The 14611-nt window shown below is 41.5% G+C and overlaps 1 protein-coding gene across 1 annotated transcript; it reads right to left on the bottom strand.

Annotated features, from left to right (window-relative positions):
• Positions 1-233: 233 nt before the first annotated feature.
• gad2 (glutamate decarboxylase 2) lies at positions 234-12389 on the bottom strand (the record flags this gene model as incomplete). Its single annotated transcript, XM_079234342.1, has 16 exons — positions 234-407; positions 2001-2090; positions 3856-3963; positions 4704-4853; positions 4963-5041; positions 5131-5195; positions 6353-6469; positions 6627-6681; positions 7325-7404; positions 7696-7811; positions 8296-8408; positions 9289-9379; positions 10692-10925; positions 11571-11729; positions 11939-12001; positions 12314-12389. 16 exons carry the CDS (start codon positions 12387-12389, stop codon positions 234-236), a joined length of 1770 nt encoding a protein of 589 aa, XP_079090468.1.
• Between the last annotated feature and the right edge of the window lie 2222 nt (positions 12390-14611).

Below are 14611 nucleotides of genomic sequence, written 5' to 3'. Positions count from 1 at the left end.
GCAGACAGAAGCACTTCTACATAGCTTTGGACCAAGTTAGTCCACGGCAAAGCTACAACACATAATATATGGATATATATCTGTAGATCTTTTTTTTTTCTTCTTCAAATATACTCTTAAATATGTGACTTTTGGAGGAAAGAGAGAGAAAAGAAAAAAGTTTACCAGTACATTCACGACAAACAATACATCCGTCAAGGGGAAAAGTACAGGAGGAGTCGGAGAGACGAGTCTTATAGATCGTGGCCGAGTCGCTCGATCTCCTCGATAAGAAAGTCGATGTCCTCGAAGGTCGCCGCGGGGTTTGAGATCACCATGCGGAAAAAGTTGACCTTGTCTCCTTGCGGTTGGTAGCTGACCATGGTTGTCCCGTACTCCATCATCCTGGCCTTTATCACTGGAGCCACCTGAAAGAGTCAGGGCATACAGTATGAAGACCACTGCAGAAACTCTTCATCATTTGTGTGGTTCATTTGAGCAGGTATATATATATATATATATATATATATATATATATATATATATATATATATATATATATACCTGACGGCCTGCTTCAGTTTATCTAACATGTGCTGTTGCTGCTATGCATCGCTGCTATGCATGGATATATACCGGCTCAAATATATCTAGAAATATGTATTTACTACAAGGCACAAAATAAACTAGATCACTCATGAAATGAGCTTGTAGGTTGCGTGCAATTTTTAAGTACTCAAATATAGTTTGAGTACTTAAAAATGTTGCTACTTTATATTTCCAGTCCACTACTTTTATTCAACTGCAAATGTTACTTAGATTTTACACTCAAAACATATGATAAACGTATTAAATCTAATGCATTGCTTGAGATTAAAGGCTCCAACTACCCTGGAGGTGTTTTTAATTTAGCTATGTTGGGAGTTTTGTGACGTCATCATGTGCTTGTTAGGACGATAAAGATGTAAATTGCCCCACAACAACAGGAGAGTCTCGAAAAATAAAAAAAATATGTTATCATGTTGCACACATTTATCCCATAAGCCCAACACAAGATCCAAAACAATAAAAAAAGAGAACACATACAGTATTAGGAGAAGGGAGGTGAGAAAATGCACTCAGCTGAATTTACAGGCCCCTCACTGGCCGGGGGCCTGTTAAGAGAAGTGAGCGAGGACTAAGTCAATAGCAGTAAAAAAATAAAAATAAAAAGCCAATTAAAGGTGTTCTGAGAAGATTTGAGTCACCGCAACCACGAGAGGTCTTAGTTTATGCAGCTATGAATGAGCACCCAAAATATTATGCAGCAAAATTATCCGTGGACAGACTAAGAATACTTCTTCCACCACTGGGGTCACAGCAGAGCAGTGGCGACTTCTGTCCTGTAGCTCTCATCCCATAATACCTCCTAATCTCTTGCAGGTGTCCCTTTGCCGTTTCTGTAAAATAATCAATCAGCAACTGCAGATTTCTGTCAAATCATTCTTTTGGCAAATTTCCAGTTATCCTTCAGAATAAGTCATGAAGTAGAAATCAAGCGCCCCAAGTTTGGACGTTTTCCTCAACATCACACTGAGTGAGCGGTCCAAACACTCGGTTTCCATGAGGCGAATCCACTGCAGTTTTATTAACTTTTTTCCAATCAAACTTTCAGAAAACAAAAGGACCTTTCTCCACTTGTCGTGCTACGACACACGATGGATGGTGGATGGTTTTACGGAGACAGAGAGCTCTTTGTGTGGGCGGCACGTCCCCCATCTGTTTGTCCTAATTGTCCATTAGTCGGCCCGTTACTCTCTTTAAGTCAGGCCTGTGATACCCCTCCCTCTGTGAGTAACACTGTCACAATGTACTAAGTGCACCTCATGTATGGCAACGCATGTATTTAATCCTGAGTATAAGTGGTCGCCATGTTGTCCCTGATGACCGGGGGGACATGTGATGGTCAAGCTGGATCGGAGTGAAACGAAAAGGTGTTTTGTTAGATATTATAGTCAGGCTTCTTATCTCGGCTCGCCCACCTTGTGCAAGTGCTTCTTTCTCTCCTCATTGTCCTCCATGTAGCGGATCCCAGGAGGGAGGTACCAGAAGCAGACGTTGGTGTGCTGAGGCTGTGGGAACACACACGAGAGGTGAGAGGAACGAACACACACACTCATGAACGCTTCAATGTTACAGACTTTCAATGTGTCATGATCATATGATTGTTTTTCCAAACGTCTGTTTGTTCAAATTAAAGCCACTACGTGTAGAATTTGACTTGACTTGTCCTTGGTCACAGGGTAGCATCAAAATCATCAAGATTATCTCACTTTTATCTTTTAAAAAATACATATTTAAGATTTTAGGGATTCTATAATCGCATGACTACAAGCAACAAAGACTATTAGCTATTATAAAGCTCCTGTATGCTATGTGTGTATTTTTTCAGTAACAATGAAGTAATTGATGTGTAATGCAAAAATAATTACTAATAGTAATAAACACACAGAAACCTGTTACCAGACTCAGTTTACCTCAAATTTACAGAGCGTTTTTGCTTTTTTTCAGCTCATTGTTTTGATGCTACGGCCCACAACGTGACTTTTACGTGCATCCCTAGTTTTGTTTCAGTCTCAGTTTGTGTCATTTTAGCAAAACACCCCACAAAGTTAGCAACTCGTAATCACTGTCGAGCATTTAGCAGCTAAAGGACCTGACATTCCTTCAGCAGTTGCTAAAACACAGCTTAAAGGAGAGTGAATATTCTCACATTTGTCGGATCGGTCAGACACACTAATGTTGCTCATATCAACTTTATCAGGCAGAAAGGTAACCTCAGCTATTGCACTGCCTTCAATTTGCAAATAAATACAAAATGAATGGAGGTTTTAGGCTGCAAGAATAATTTAGGACATGCTATAACCCCATATCCCAGAGTGACTTTAACATTGTTATTAAAAACAAACATTATTTGTAAAAAATGTAAATAATGTGTCAGTCTGTAAAAACACATATCACATTTACATAAACCGACAACTACATAAATATAGATGCAGTAAACATTCACACATATTTTACCATCGTCTTTGCTGGAAATGCTACAAATACCACAAATTAAAAACCGCAGCCTGTCGGTTTCTTCGAGGCAGAGCGGATTCTGTTTGAAGAAAGGCTTTGCACGGCGTAAACAAAATAAATCCATTAGGTGTTCCCAGCATCAGACAGGTAGCTGCCTCCTCCTCAGACATGCTCTAAATGTCTGAAAGCCAACGCAGCGCTCTTATTTTGGCATGTGAAGCCTTGCTGGAGCAGCCGGGGGTGTAGATCATTCATTACCAACATCTTGACTGGCCAAGCACACACACACACACACACACACACACTCATTTATACATATATATTCAACATCAGATGGATGTAATGGCTCGATGGGAGCTGCAGACAAGTGAGCACCTGGGCCGCCGCCCAGAAGACTTGGGTGATGACGCTGTCAGTCTTTTGTGGCTCAGCGGGGGAAACAATAAGACTTGAACCATTAAAGCGTTCACTATAAATGACTCTGGGTGTCCAAGCACTCCTCATAGCGAGAGAGTTTTTAGCTTAATAACCCCGTCGTATGTTTGGGCCGTCGTAGAGGATATTTCAGACGTCGCCCATTCATATGCATATGAGCAATTACAGGCCTCTGTGCTATTCATTAAACATAATAGCGGCACATTATACTGGCGGCTAGAGGTACAAATGGCATTCATCCAACACAAAGCAGGAGCACGCTGCGTGTCAATCAAGTCACGGAGGTAGGAGAAGCAACGTGGGCTAATGGTGGCTACTCTTCTCTGATTATGCGGATGGGTGATGATTCTTGTGGAGAGTAAAAGTAAAATGTGGACGTACTCTCCCGTTGAAGACCATCTCGTATCCTTCTCTGTCTTTGATCTTGTTGTAGAGGTAATCCGACAGCTCCAGACACTTGTCGATCTGAGCCTCAAACCCGATGGTGCCCTAAAGAAAGGAAACGTTTGAATCTGTTAGTTCTGAAACGTTTATTTAGACCAAGACGCTTTCCTTTGGAGGGCCAAAAATGAAACTTATTGGTGGTGTTTTGGGCCAAAAAACAAACATCTATTGCATTGTATTGTTAAAATACAAAATCCCTTGTGACATTGTAAATAATTTGGGATCCTACATATTTAAAGACCATTTAGCTTTTAAATTCCAGCAAAAACAGCAATCTTTATATGAATGTATTAGAAACATCTGTCTGGCTAAATCTAACTTATGGAAGAGACAAATCATATTTTTCTGCAGGAAAATTGGATAAGAATATCCAAAATGTGCATTTAATCCAGTGTGTTGGCACTGATGCATTTATCACGCATGTATAATGTGAGACAACTATGCCAAAAAGCAATATTAAAGGTGCCAAAACTAAATGCAAAGGAACATCCAAATAAAATGAACATAAATATCCACGACTTAAAAAAAAGGCAATATTCAGGGTTCAGGGTTTGACTCCAATAAAATTAGGTAAATCTTTAACTTTTGTTGATCTTTCACATAAGAGAAAAATACTTTTCAGTCACATCAAGTTTTCCATATTCTTTCCTGAAAAAATAAGTTAGGTTTAAAATGTATACGTTTGAGAATAAATCCCAGAAAACCCTTTTTGTTTTTGTCATATGACCAAAAGCCGTAACTCAAGCATGCCTATATGTAAACACGAGGCCAGGAGAGCAAACTACCTTGGCCCTCCACATGAGCCACAGCTTGAAGATGTCCACGTGGCGTCCGCACTGCATGGCTTTGTCCCCGGTGTCGTAGGAAAGGTCGTAGTGTTTGTCCTGCTGGAACAGGTAACAGGCGTGCATCTGGTTGCAGTTCTGCATCAGACCCTGTGGAATCACAAAGAACGCTTAAAATCACCTCAGGAAAGCAGATATACTCACACGCACTGTGTGTGTGTGTGTGTGTGAGTGTGTGTGTGTGTGTGTAGAGGCCTACCTCCTCTCTGACCAGCAGGGCCGAACACTGCAGAGGGACCGACATCATCTTGTGTGGGTTCCATGTCACTGAATTGGCCCTGCAGTCGGAAGAAACAACCTCGTTAGCCTCGTTACTTCAAATGCTCTCTAGCTTCTTGTCAGATTGCCAAAAATGAATTTCACTTGCCTGTCAACTCCATCCAGCTTCCACCGGTGCTTCCGGGACATGAGGAGACTTCCTCCCCACGCGCCCTGAAAGCACAGACAGACAATCGTGATCATGTGACCCTGTAAATACAACTTTAGGGTCCTTTAAAAAAGGAACTTTAAACAGTGGCACCATTAATGTATAAATGTCTTTACAAGCATCTCTGGATCATAATGTCAAGTAAATAATAATAATAATAATAATAATAATGATAATAACTTTATTTATATAGCACCTTTTAAAAACAAAGTTTTACAAAGTGTAGTTATACATAACTTAAATACCAGTAAACAAAAAAGGACATTACCATAAAGGCAATGAATACATCAAAATCAAACAAATACAAAAAAATGAGCAAATGGAATAGAAAACAAACAAATAAATACATAAAATAAACAAACAAAAACAGGGGAACAAAATAACTGCATAAAAGATCATAAATGGACATAAAAGGACGACTTCACTTAGAAGCAATTCTATAAAAATGGGTTTTAACCTTCTGAAAATACAAATCAAGAAAAAAATCAAGAAAAAAACATGGTGTAAATTAAAATAAAAAATAAAAAACATGTTAGGTATCAAATTAAACATATAAATCAGGGCTACAATAATATATAATCCCCATGTACAACCTCTAAACACAATAAATATGATTAAGGGTTAGGGCTTAAAGGGCTATGAAGTGATTTAAAATAAACTATTGATTCTGCAAGCAAGGCCTTCAAACACTCTTACTCTCATCCACAAATACACACATCCCCATGAAAGCATCAGCTACAAAGCAGCGTGTTTTCTTCCCCTCCATCTCAGCCAGTTGAGGGATGATAGATAAGGCCATTTATGTCTCTTAATAGAGGTGTCCCCCTGTCAGGACTAAATCACCTTCATTAACAGATCGAGTTCCTTCAGTGAGAGGGCCCATGATGGCAAAGTCAGGGGAGGAGGTGATTTACAGCCTCTGTTCCACTTTTTCTAATCCCCCAGTGTTAGATAGGAAATGGCTGGCTCCTATCTGGGTCAACCGCGAGCCGTTAGAGGCCAGCAGACATAATAGATTTGTCAAAGTCACTGGCGAGCTCAGTATTTCTGTGTATTCCTCCACTAAAGTCCCTCCGGTGGAGAGATTTTATTTGTTAAAGGCAATAACAGCAGGAGATGTTTATATGCACATTTCATACGAAGGTGAACTCGTTCCACTCACGTCCACGTGCATCCAGACGTCGTACTTTTTGCAGATGTCAGAAATGGCGATGAGAGGGTCGAAGGCTCCGTACACTGTTGTTCCGGCCGTAGCGCTGACAAAGAAGGGAACAAAGCCCTGCGGAGGAACGGACGGGGAACGATTGTACATGAAAGCAGCCGATGCAGCGATAACAACGCCAACGTGTTTCATCGCCACAGCGAGAGAAAAGGAGGGCTGTGCGAAGTAATATCTGCAGTATTTATAGCCGTGTTGTTAATGTGTGGCACGTTACCTTCTGTTTGGCCTCCAGTATTCTCCTCTCAAGGTCGGATGGGACCATTTTACCACTGCCAATGAAAAAAAAACAAGCTTTAGTTGCTTCTCGAGTTGGTCAATTATGTATTTGGATCATTTGCAATATGTAAATACGACATTAGAAGTAAAAGTCCCGCAGGCGAAATCCTAATTGATGAATCAATGTGGAAGCAGCATTTTGGTGATGCAGCCGGTTGAGGTGGAGCTAGTTTTAAATACTTTATATACACACATACATGATTAATCTGAGGGGACATTTTTTAAATATAAGTTCTGCAACAGAAATTATTAAATTCTTTTGGGAATATTTGAGAGTTTTACCTCTTTGGGCCACGTAGAGTTATTTGAATGAGATAATCTAAGACGTTTCGCTGGGAAAGGGCTCTCAGTTGACCCCAAAAGACACTACTTTGTTGTAAAAAGGTTGGAAACCACTGATTTGATTTATGATATTGTATAAGCTTAGTAACTACAACAAGCATATGAATATAGACCAGTAAAAGTACAATATTTCCCTCTGAATTAAAGCTCCAGAATCAGGAAGAATGTAATCAAAGCACATGCACGTTTAATGCAGGACTTGAGTAAATCCACTAAGCTCCTTTCCACCAGTGGGATTCAACTTCTAATGTTTTCCCTTTGGGTTCTAGAGCTGAAACGAGAGGCCGGCTTTACCTTTCATCTGCTTTGATGCAGATCACACTCTCCGTCCCGATGCCAAGAGCTGCTGCTCCCTTTTTGATGGAGAAATGGCTCTGAAAGATAACGGAGCGAACATGAGAGACAGATTGTGTTTAACTTATCTGGACGCTGCCATGGCATCTTTCAAATGTCCTTTATAGATGAAGAAAGTGACATATAATGTGACTCAAAACACACACTTCAGTCACAGCCACAGACTAAATGTGCAGAAAGTATTTGAAGTTGTTCCTGCACTGAAGAGGAAGATGATTTGACTTTTCATGTCAAGAAAACTGTTAAAATAGTGATCGATGCTCATTATTTGATGTTTGATTTATGTGCTGGATTGAAACACGAATGCCTACATGTTCGGATGTGAAGGCCACCAGTCTGGGAACCGATGACATTCCTTTCTCCTTCACTTCGGGGAACATCTTGAAGCGGGCCAGCAGCATGGCATACATATTGGAAATAGCACCACCTGGAGGACAGACAGGGGTCAGTGGTTTACAGCCAGTCGGCAGCACAGACTGAACAGGAAGAGTCTCGTGGGAACGATGCAGGGCTGCAGAGCCGAAGCTTTAAAAAAATGGCCGTGCATGCTTGAAATAATGACACAACGTGAACAAAACACATCCTTTGTTTACAGCGTATCGAGGGGTTGACACGGCCTCCAACTGTCCACAATGTCAAAGCCAATCACGGGGTTTGTCGTCAAATCGCGCCCCAATGATTGCTCTCCTCATCACGTGCCAAACAGAAACGCACCAGATAAATTAGAGATTGGAGGATGACGAGGTGGGGGCTGAAGTTGGAAAAATAATTTTATGCTAATTGGCTTTGAAACGAGTTCCATTTATATCATCAAAATGCAAATTGACACATTACACACACACACACACACACACACGCACACACAGGCAGTTCCATTTTGAGTGAGACGGAGAGGCGGTGGGGTTACATACCAGGAGAGAAAATGCCGTCTCCTCGCCCATCCTGCCAGCCAACGATCTCCCTCATCTTCTTCAGAGTGACGTACTCCAGCAGCACAAAGACAGGAGCCACCTCGTAGGTGAACCTGCGTTACACAAGAGACATCACATGGTGCGGGTTGGTTACACACAATGTGCCGTGACTCATCACCCCACCAAAAAATAGGGAGTAAAGAGACTTTTTTCCATTTTTTTTACCTGCAGTTTGTGTGTTTCGGGACATATTTAGAGGGGAAATTGACGTCTCTTGTAACACTAAATCAATTAAACTCTTGAAGGGTAAAAATATATATTTTGCGTTCAAAACATGTAGAATGAGTGTTGCCTGCGCAGGCTTCGCCTTCATTTCTAAAAGAGGCAATGTCTTGCCTTGCACTCCTGCTTTCGAACAAAATGTACTCTCTTTTCTTGTTCCACGTTCCACAGGCCCGAGGCTCTTTGTTGTACAGAAATCTCACATTTTCATCATCCTTGCTGCAGTAAAAAGCACATTTCCCATATGTGCCTCCTGCAATGTTTTTCCACCAACACACGGTGTATTAGCTGCAGTCATTTTAAACCACACACCCCCTCCCTTGTGTCAACAGCAGGCGTATTTTTGCAGAGGCACACAGTTGCCAAGGCTGACTCTTGCCGAGTTTATCACCACAAAAACACACACAGACAGAAATTAGCTTCAGATTAGTCAGAATTTAATTTCAGGGCTAATTTTCCCCCCTTGAATCCCCATGGAGATCCGATGTGAGGGGAAGGGATAAAAGGCAGAGGTGGGAGGAGTGCAGAGGGGGAGTAAAGGGGGAGTAAAGGGGGAGGATCTGCCTTTCATTTCAATTCACCCTTTTCATTTGCCATGATTGAGTGAAAAAAAGAAGAAGCCGCTATCAGCCCGTGCAGACGGCGGATACGGATGCACCGGAAATGGAATTCATTGTCATTATCACGATGGAGCACTGGCCACATACTCACATATTGGTGTTGGCGGTGGACGTCAGCCAATCGGCTGCCAGTCCGACCATGTCTAATCCTGTGGAGAGCTGATTGAAGTACCTGGGGTGGGCTGGAAGTGTAAGGAGAAAAAATGAGAGAAGAAGTGCACGAGACAGGCTGCAATTTTTTAACATTTGATCTGGTGTCGAGGAACATTTAAATACGCTTCCCGTGTGTTTATGCCGAGCGTGTGTGAAAGAAAACAGAAGCTGTCATCGTCTAAACGCTTTAATTGCAGCTTACAAATGCAGCTGCAGTGACGTTCGAGATGAATGCATTGGGAGTTTAGTGAAGGGTATAAACACCAAAATTGGGGTTTCCCACCTTTGATGTATAAAACAGAACACGTCACACACTGAGGAGGTTTGAGACTGAATACATTAAATGTGGATGTTTTAAAAACATAATGTGTCCTAAATAAGGTGGATGTAAAAGTCTGATTCAAGATGAATCTCAATTTAATTTATAATATAAACATAAAATGTGACACTTTACTTTTACCCTTCAAATCCAGCATTATACCAGTTTATACATATTTACTGTAATAGACAATTAATATAATGTATGTCTATGGAAAATACAATATAGTAAAAGACAGTTAATAATATAAAATGTGTCTTCATAGGAGGGGTTTTGAATGGTGACAAATACTGTGCATTAAAAATGTCCTTATTTCAGTTATGTGCTTATTATTAAATGTTTACAGGCAAGGGAGATCAATGTACAGTGTTGCCAAAAAATCTATGAAAAACAGATATCTTTGTTGGTTTTTTGGGGGATGAAATCTGTCTGTAAATGTTCTCCAGTGTGTCAGCGAGGAGAGAATAATGGACTTGGCCTATGAAGAGCGGTTATTAGCCCATTATCTCCCACTAGGTGAACCAGATTTACTGCGTCACTGCATTTATCGGTCTGGTGGCCAGGAGGAGGAGGAGGAGGAGGAGGAGGAGGAGGAGGAGGAGGAGGAGGAGGGGGAGGACACAATCATTTATATATTTTAAACACAGATTGCCTTATTCTGTCGACACTATATGCATGCTTTTTTTTGTAGGATATCCTTCATTAAACTGGGGAATAGTATCCACTTAAAAATATTTTTAATTTGCTAATTACTGATTTTCTGGTAGATTCTATCATCTGTTACATATTTTAGCTTGTCTGTGTTGTAATATAGTACCTGCACTTTATGATTATTGTATAATATATTAAATGTCTGTGGTGATTTCGACATATTTGACATAAAGACAAGCTGCAGGCCAGGCTTTAGGCCTAAATAAAACGTGCATATTTCCTAACATGCATCACTGAACCCGTTCAGCATGTTTTAATAAAAGTAAATGAAGCAGCTATGTATCAGCACGCGTCATCAGGCCGAGGCTGACCTGTCTTGATGGCGTATTTGAGCGTCGCGCGGCAGCTGATCAGGATGTCATCCAGCGAGGCCGGGTCGCCCTGCAGCTCCCAGTTGTTCATCTTCAGCAGCTCGTTCGGATAATGGAAATCAATAACTTTGGTATCCCGGTCGAAGGACTCCACGATGTAGGCCAGTAAAATATCCACGACTTCCTGCAGGAAGGTCATGGTTTTGGCGTCGCTGTCCAGCGCGGGCAGCAGGTCTGTAAGCAGCAGCGTGGGAGACATTTTGTGAGTTTTACTTCCGTGCAGAGCGGCCTCTAAGCGCCTGTTTGCATGCAACATTAAGATGCACAAGTGTAGGCCTTTTTTCTTTTTCTTTTGGGTAAATTATCCTGCAGGCCTTCACAAAAAAAGTCCACAATTCGTTACATCGTGTCTTAAAAATTGAAAGAAGTTTTTAGAAGTTTCTGCGACGTTCAACACCTCAAGAGGTTCTGCTGAAGGTGACCTCTCCGAAAAACTGCTGATACATGTTCACGTGAACGCGCAGAATATTGTAGATATTACATCAATGTATATATAAGGGTGGGGATCCATTTCATCCAAACAGGCATACGTTCTGCCATTTATTTACATTTCGTTTGCCTTTTTAATTTACGCTGTGAACAATGAAAAATCAATAAAATTACATTTAAATGAAAACAATCGGCGTAAAGTCGATTTACAACGTGTTCATTCATTTTACTGCGGGATGTTTTTCCTTTCATTTCATTTAAATGACCAACTACAAAATGGCATTTTTCTCTCTCCACTAGTCACGATAATCCAAAGCGAGGCCACGCTGTGACTCCGATGAGCCAGATGTGACAGATGTGTCTGACATGCAGCGGCATTGCTCCTTGTACCTGTTGAATAGAGGTCGGAGAAGACCAGGGGAGCTTTGGTGCAGTTGCAGGATTTGTTGCAGCCGCAGGAGCCGCAGGAGCCGGCAGCCTCGGTCTCCTCCGGCGGCTGCTTGGCGGCCGGGTCGGCGGGTTTCTCCACCTCCGGGACATTTAGCAGCGCTTTGGACGAAAAATAAAATACAATAGAAAACAAAAAAAACACATTTTTAATACCGTGGCGATGAGGCCGAGCCGTAAATACACCCCACCCCCCTCCACACACGCACACACACACACACACACACACACACACACACACACACACACACACACACACACACACACACACACACACACACACACACACCCTCCGCCGTGAGCCGACGTACCACATAATTTCGATCCAAGTCCTCCGGATAATTTCTGGGCCGCCGCTTGGCACCAAGCCCTGGCTGTTAGAGAGAAGATAAATCACATACGGATGAGCAGGCTTCGGGGTTCAGAGTCCAACTTTAAGATAAAAAAAAAGGCGCATGCAAGAAGCAAAAAAAAAAGAGCTCTTTATACGAAATTCTTGCATCCTGCAGGGTGAAACAATAAAAGCTGTAAAAGCAGATGTGGCGACTAAAAAGATTCTGCAGGCCTGTTTTTGGATGTTCATTCGGCGCCAGTGTCGCCAAACGCATCGAGACAATGCATTGGAATTAGAGAGCGCCCCGTGGTCCATCAGAGGTGCTTTGAAGACACAGAAAAAAGCCACTCACTTGTGCTGGGGCTCTGACTCCCGGCGTTGGCCCCCGAATTATCTGCGCCGAGAGACCAGAAGCCCGGTGATGCCATCGTTGCCGGTAGTTATGAGCTGCTGGAGACACGGAGACCGACAGAGCCCATCCACAGCCGACCACCCGGAGCTGTCCAACGCTGATGTGGTGCTGAATCTCAGCAGACCTCTCCGACTACCGAAAACACAGCCGCGCATCCGACAGACGCTGTATGCTGCAGGAGAGCCCCTACAAATATGAACAAAAAAAACACGTTTGGTGAAAAAGAAAAATGGAGAAAGAAAAAAAGAAAAAGGAAAAAGACGTCCACGGTGGTTTATTTGTTTCTTCTTTTCTTACAGGCGTCCACAGGTGCACGGAGCAGAAAAAGCAGCGTCCTCCCAGGAGAGAAAATCCGCAAATACTTGACCGAGTCTCCTCACTTCATATTCATGTATAGTGCTAAGAGTTCAGGCGCAACAATTCTGCGGCGAAATGTCAGCTTTAAAAAAAAGAAAAGAAAACTGTGCAATAAAAATCAAATCAAAATGAACTGCAGCCCCCCTACCAGAAAAAAAAGTGTCGTCAAATAAAGCACCTATAAGCTACAGCTGCTGGTACATATGCAGCACACGCGAGCCATGCCTAATTGCGTCCAACCTAAATTTACACGTCACTTCAAGTCATGACGAACTGCGCCGCGTCGTGCGTCGTGACTCCATCCATCCCCAACATTTTGTCCCCTGGCGCGCTGAACTTACCCTCCATACGGACACTGAATGCCAACTAATGCATCTGCCCGCCAGTTGTAGACCTATTTCTTTGGGTGGACGGCTGCTCCAAAATTGCGCGCCTCCGGCGGAGGAAGCAAAGAGCAGACTTCTTCAAATACACGAAAGTGCGCGCGGGTCCCTCCTCTCTCCTGCAGGGGCTCGTTACTCCAAAAGTATTTATTACTCGTGACTGCTTCACTTGCTGCAGTTGATCTTCACCTCAAGTATCGAGAAAACCATGATTGATATCCAATGTTTTGTCATATACACCCTGCAATGAGATGGACACTGTACATTTTGATATAGGCTAAGGTAAAAAAAAGAAAAAAAGAAGGGATATATCAATTGAAATATGAGTCTAATTCCACAAATTATCAACTTCAATTTACAATCAAACACCGTTTTCTTATCGTTTAGACATGAATGAGAGCAAACGCCTGCAGGCATGAAAGCTATAGCCGGAGCCACCATCTGTGATGATTTATGAATGCAATCACGAACAACCGTTTAATGACACAAAGGACTCATTAAAATAAACTGAACCCTTTGGCAAAGCCTTGTTGATCCCGTTATATTTGTGTATGGAATTATATACAGTCTGTGATCTCCAAAGAGGCCGTACACTGATGTTTGTATATTTATATTTCTTTCTGATATTAATAGTTTTCTAAAAGCTCTTTTTCCGGAAGTTTTATTTTTATTTCATTTTCAAAAGCAGCAATATTAGTGCTTCTTTCTTTACCTATCCAACATAACTAAGTACACTTGATCCTCCCTTGCTGTCTGTGTTTCATCTGGGTGTGTTTTGGATGTCTGTGGTTTCTGTGCAGTCAGCATGTTGTTGGGGATTCACTAACGCTCCCTGTGGGGGTTTGCTCCTTTAAAATGTCACATAAAAGGTCAGTGGTTGAATCTCAAAGCCAATATGAAAAATACTACATAAAGCAGAATTTACAGACGCTGGTTTGATATCAACATGATACAGCTGCTTCTGATATCTTTCTTTTATGAGTTAAAGAAGATGTATATACTGAGATTCATTGAACATCACAAAGAATTTAATATTTTTTTCATTTAAATGAACAAAACACAGATTACAGCAGAGGAGAAAATGTACATTTCTTACAATTTTGACAACAGTGAAGCAGCTTTTAAGAAAGATACATTCGTCGAAATGGGTTGAAATGCAAAGTATTCAAGTGTAAGAGCATGGATGTTGTATTTACATGATATATATATGTTATACAGTTATAGTTGATGTTTAAGTGGATATGGACATCCTTCATGTTTGACCAAAAGAAACTGATGCAGGCAAATGAGCTAAAGTAGAATGACTAGCTTACAAATCACATAAATAAACCTTCATTAACAGTTTTAAGGGTAAAACATTTTATTATTTACATTTACTTTCATCCTGTTTGCATCAGTATGACTTATAATCAATGCTTTTCATATACGTGACTTATCAGTTGTTTTAAGAAGCTTAGATGCATATGTTTTACAGCATGATATGATTATACATCGCCAT

The sequence above is a fragment of the Taurulus bubalis genome (assembly GCF_910589615.1).
Source record: "Taurulus bubalis genome assembly, chromosome: 18".
Lineage (NCBI taxonomy): Eukaryota > Metazoa > Chordata > Actinopteri > Perciformes > Cottidae > Taurulus > Taurulus bubalis.
The sequence above is the reverse complement of the archived record's forward strand: the minus strand, read 5'-3'. Positions and strand labels throughout refer to the sequence as shown.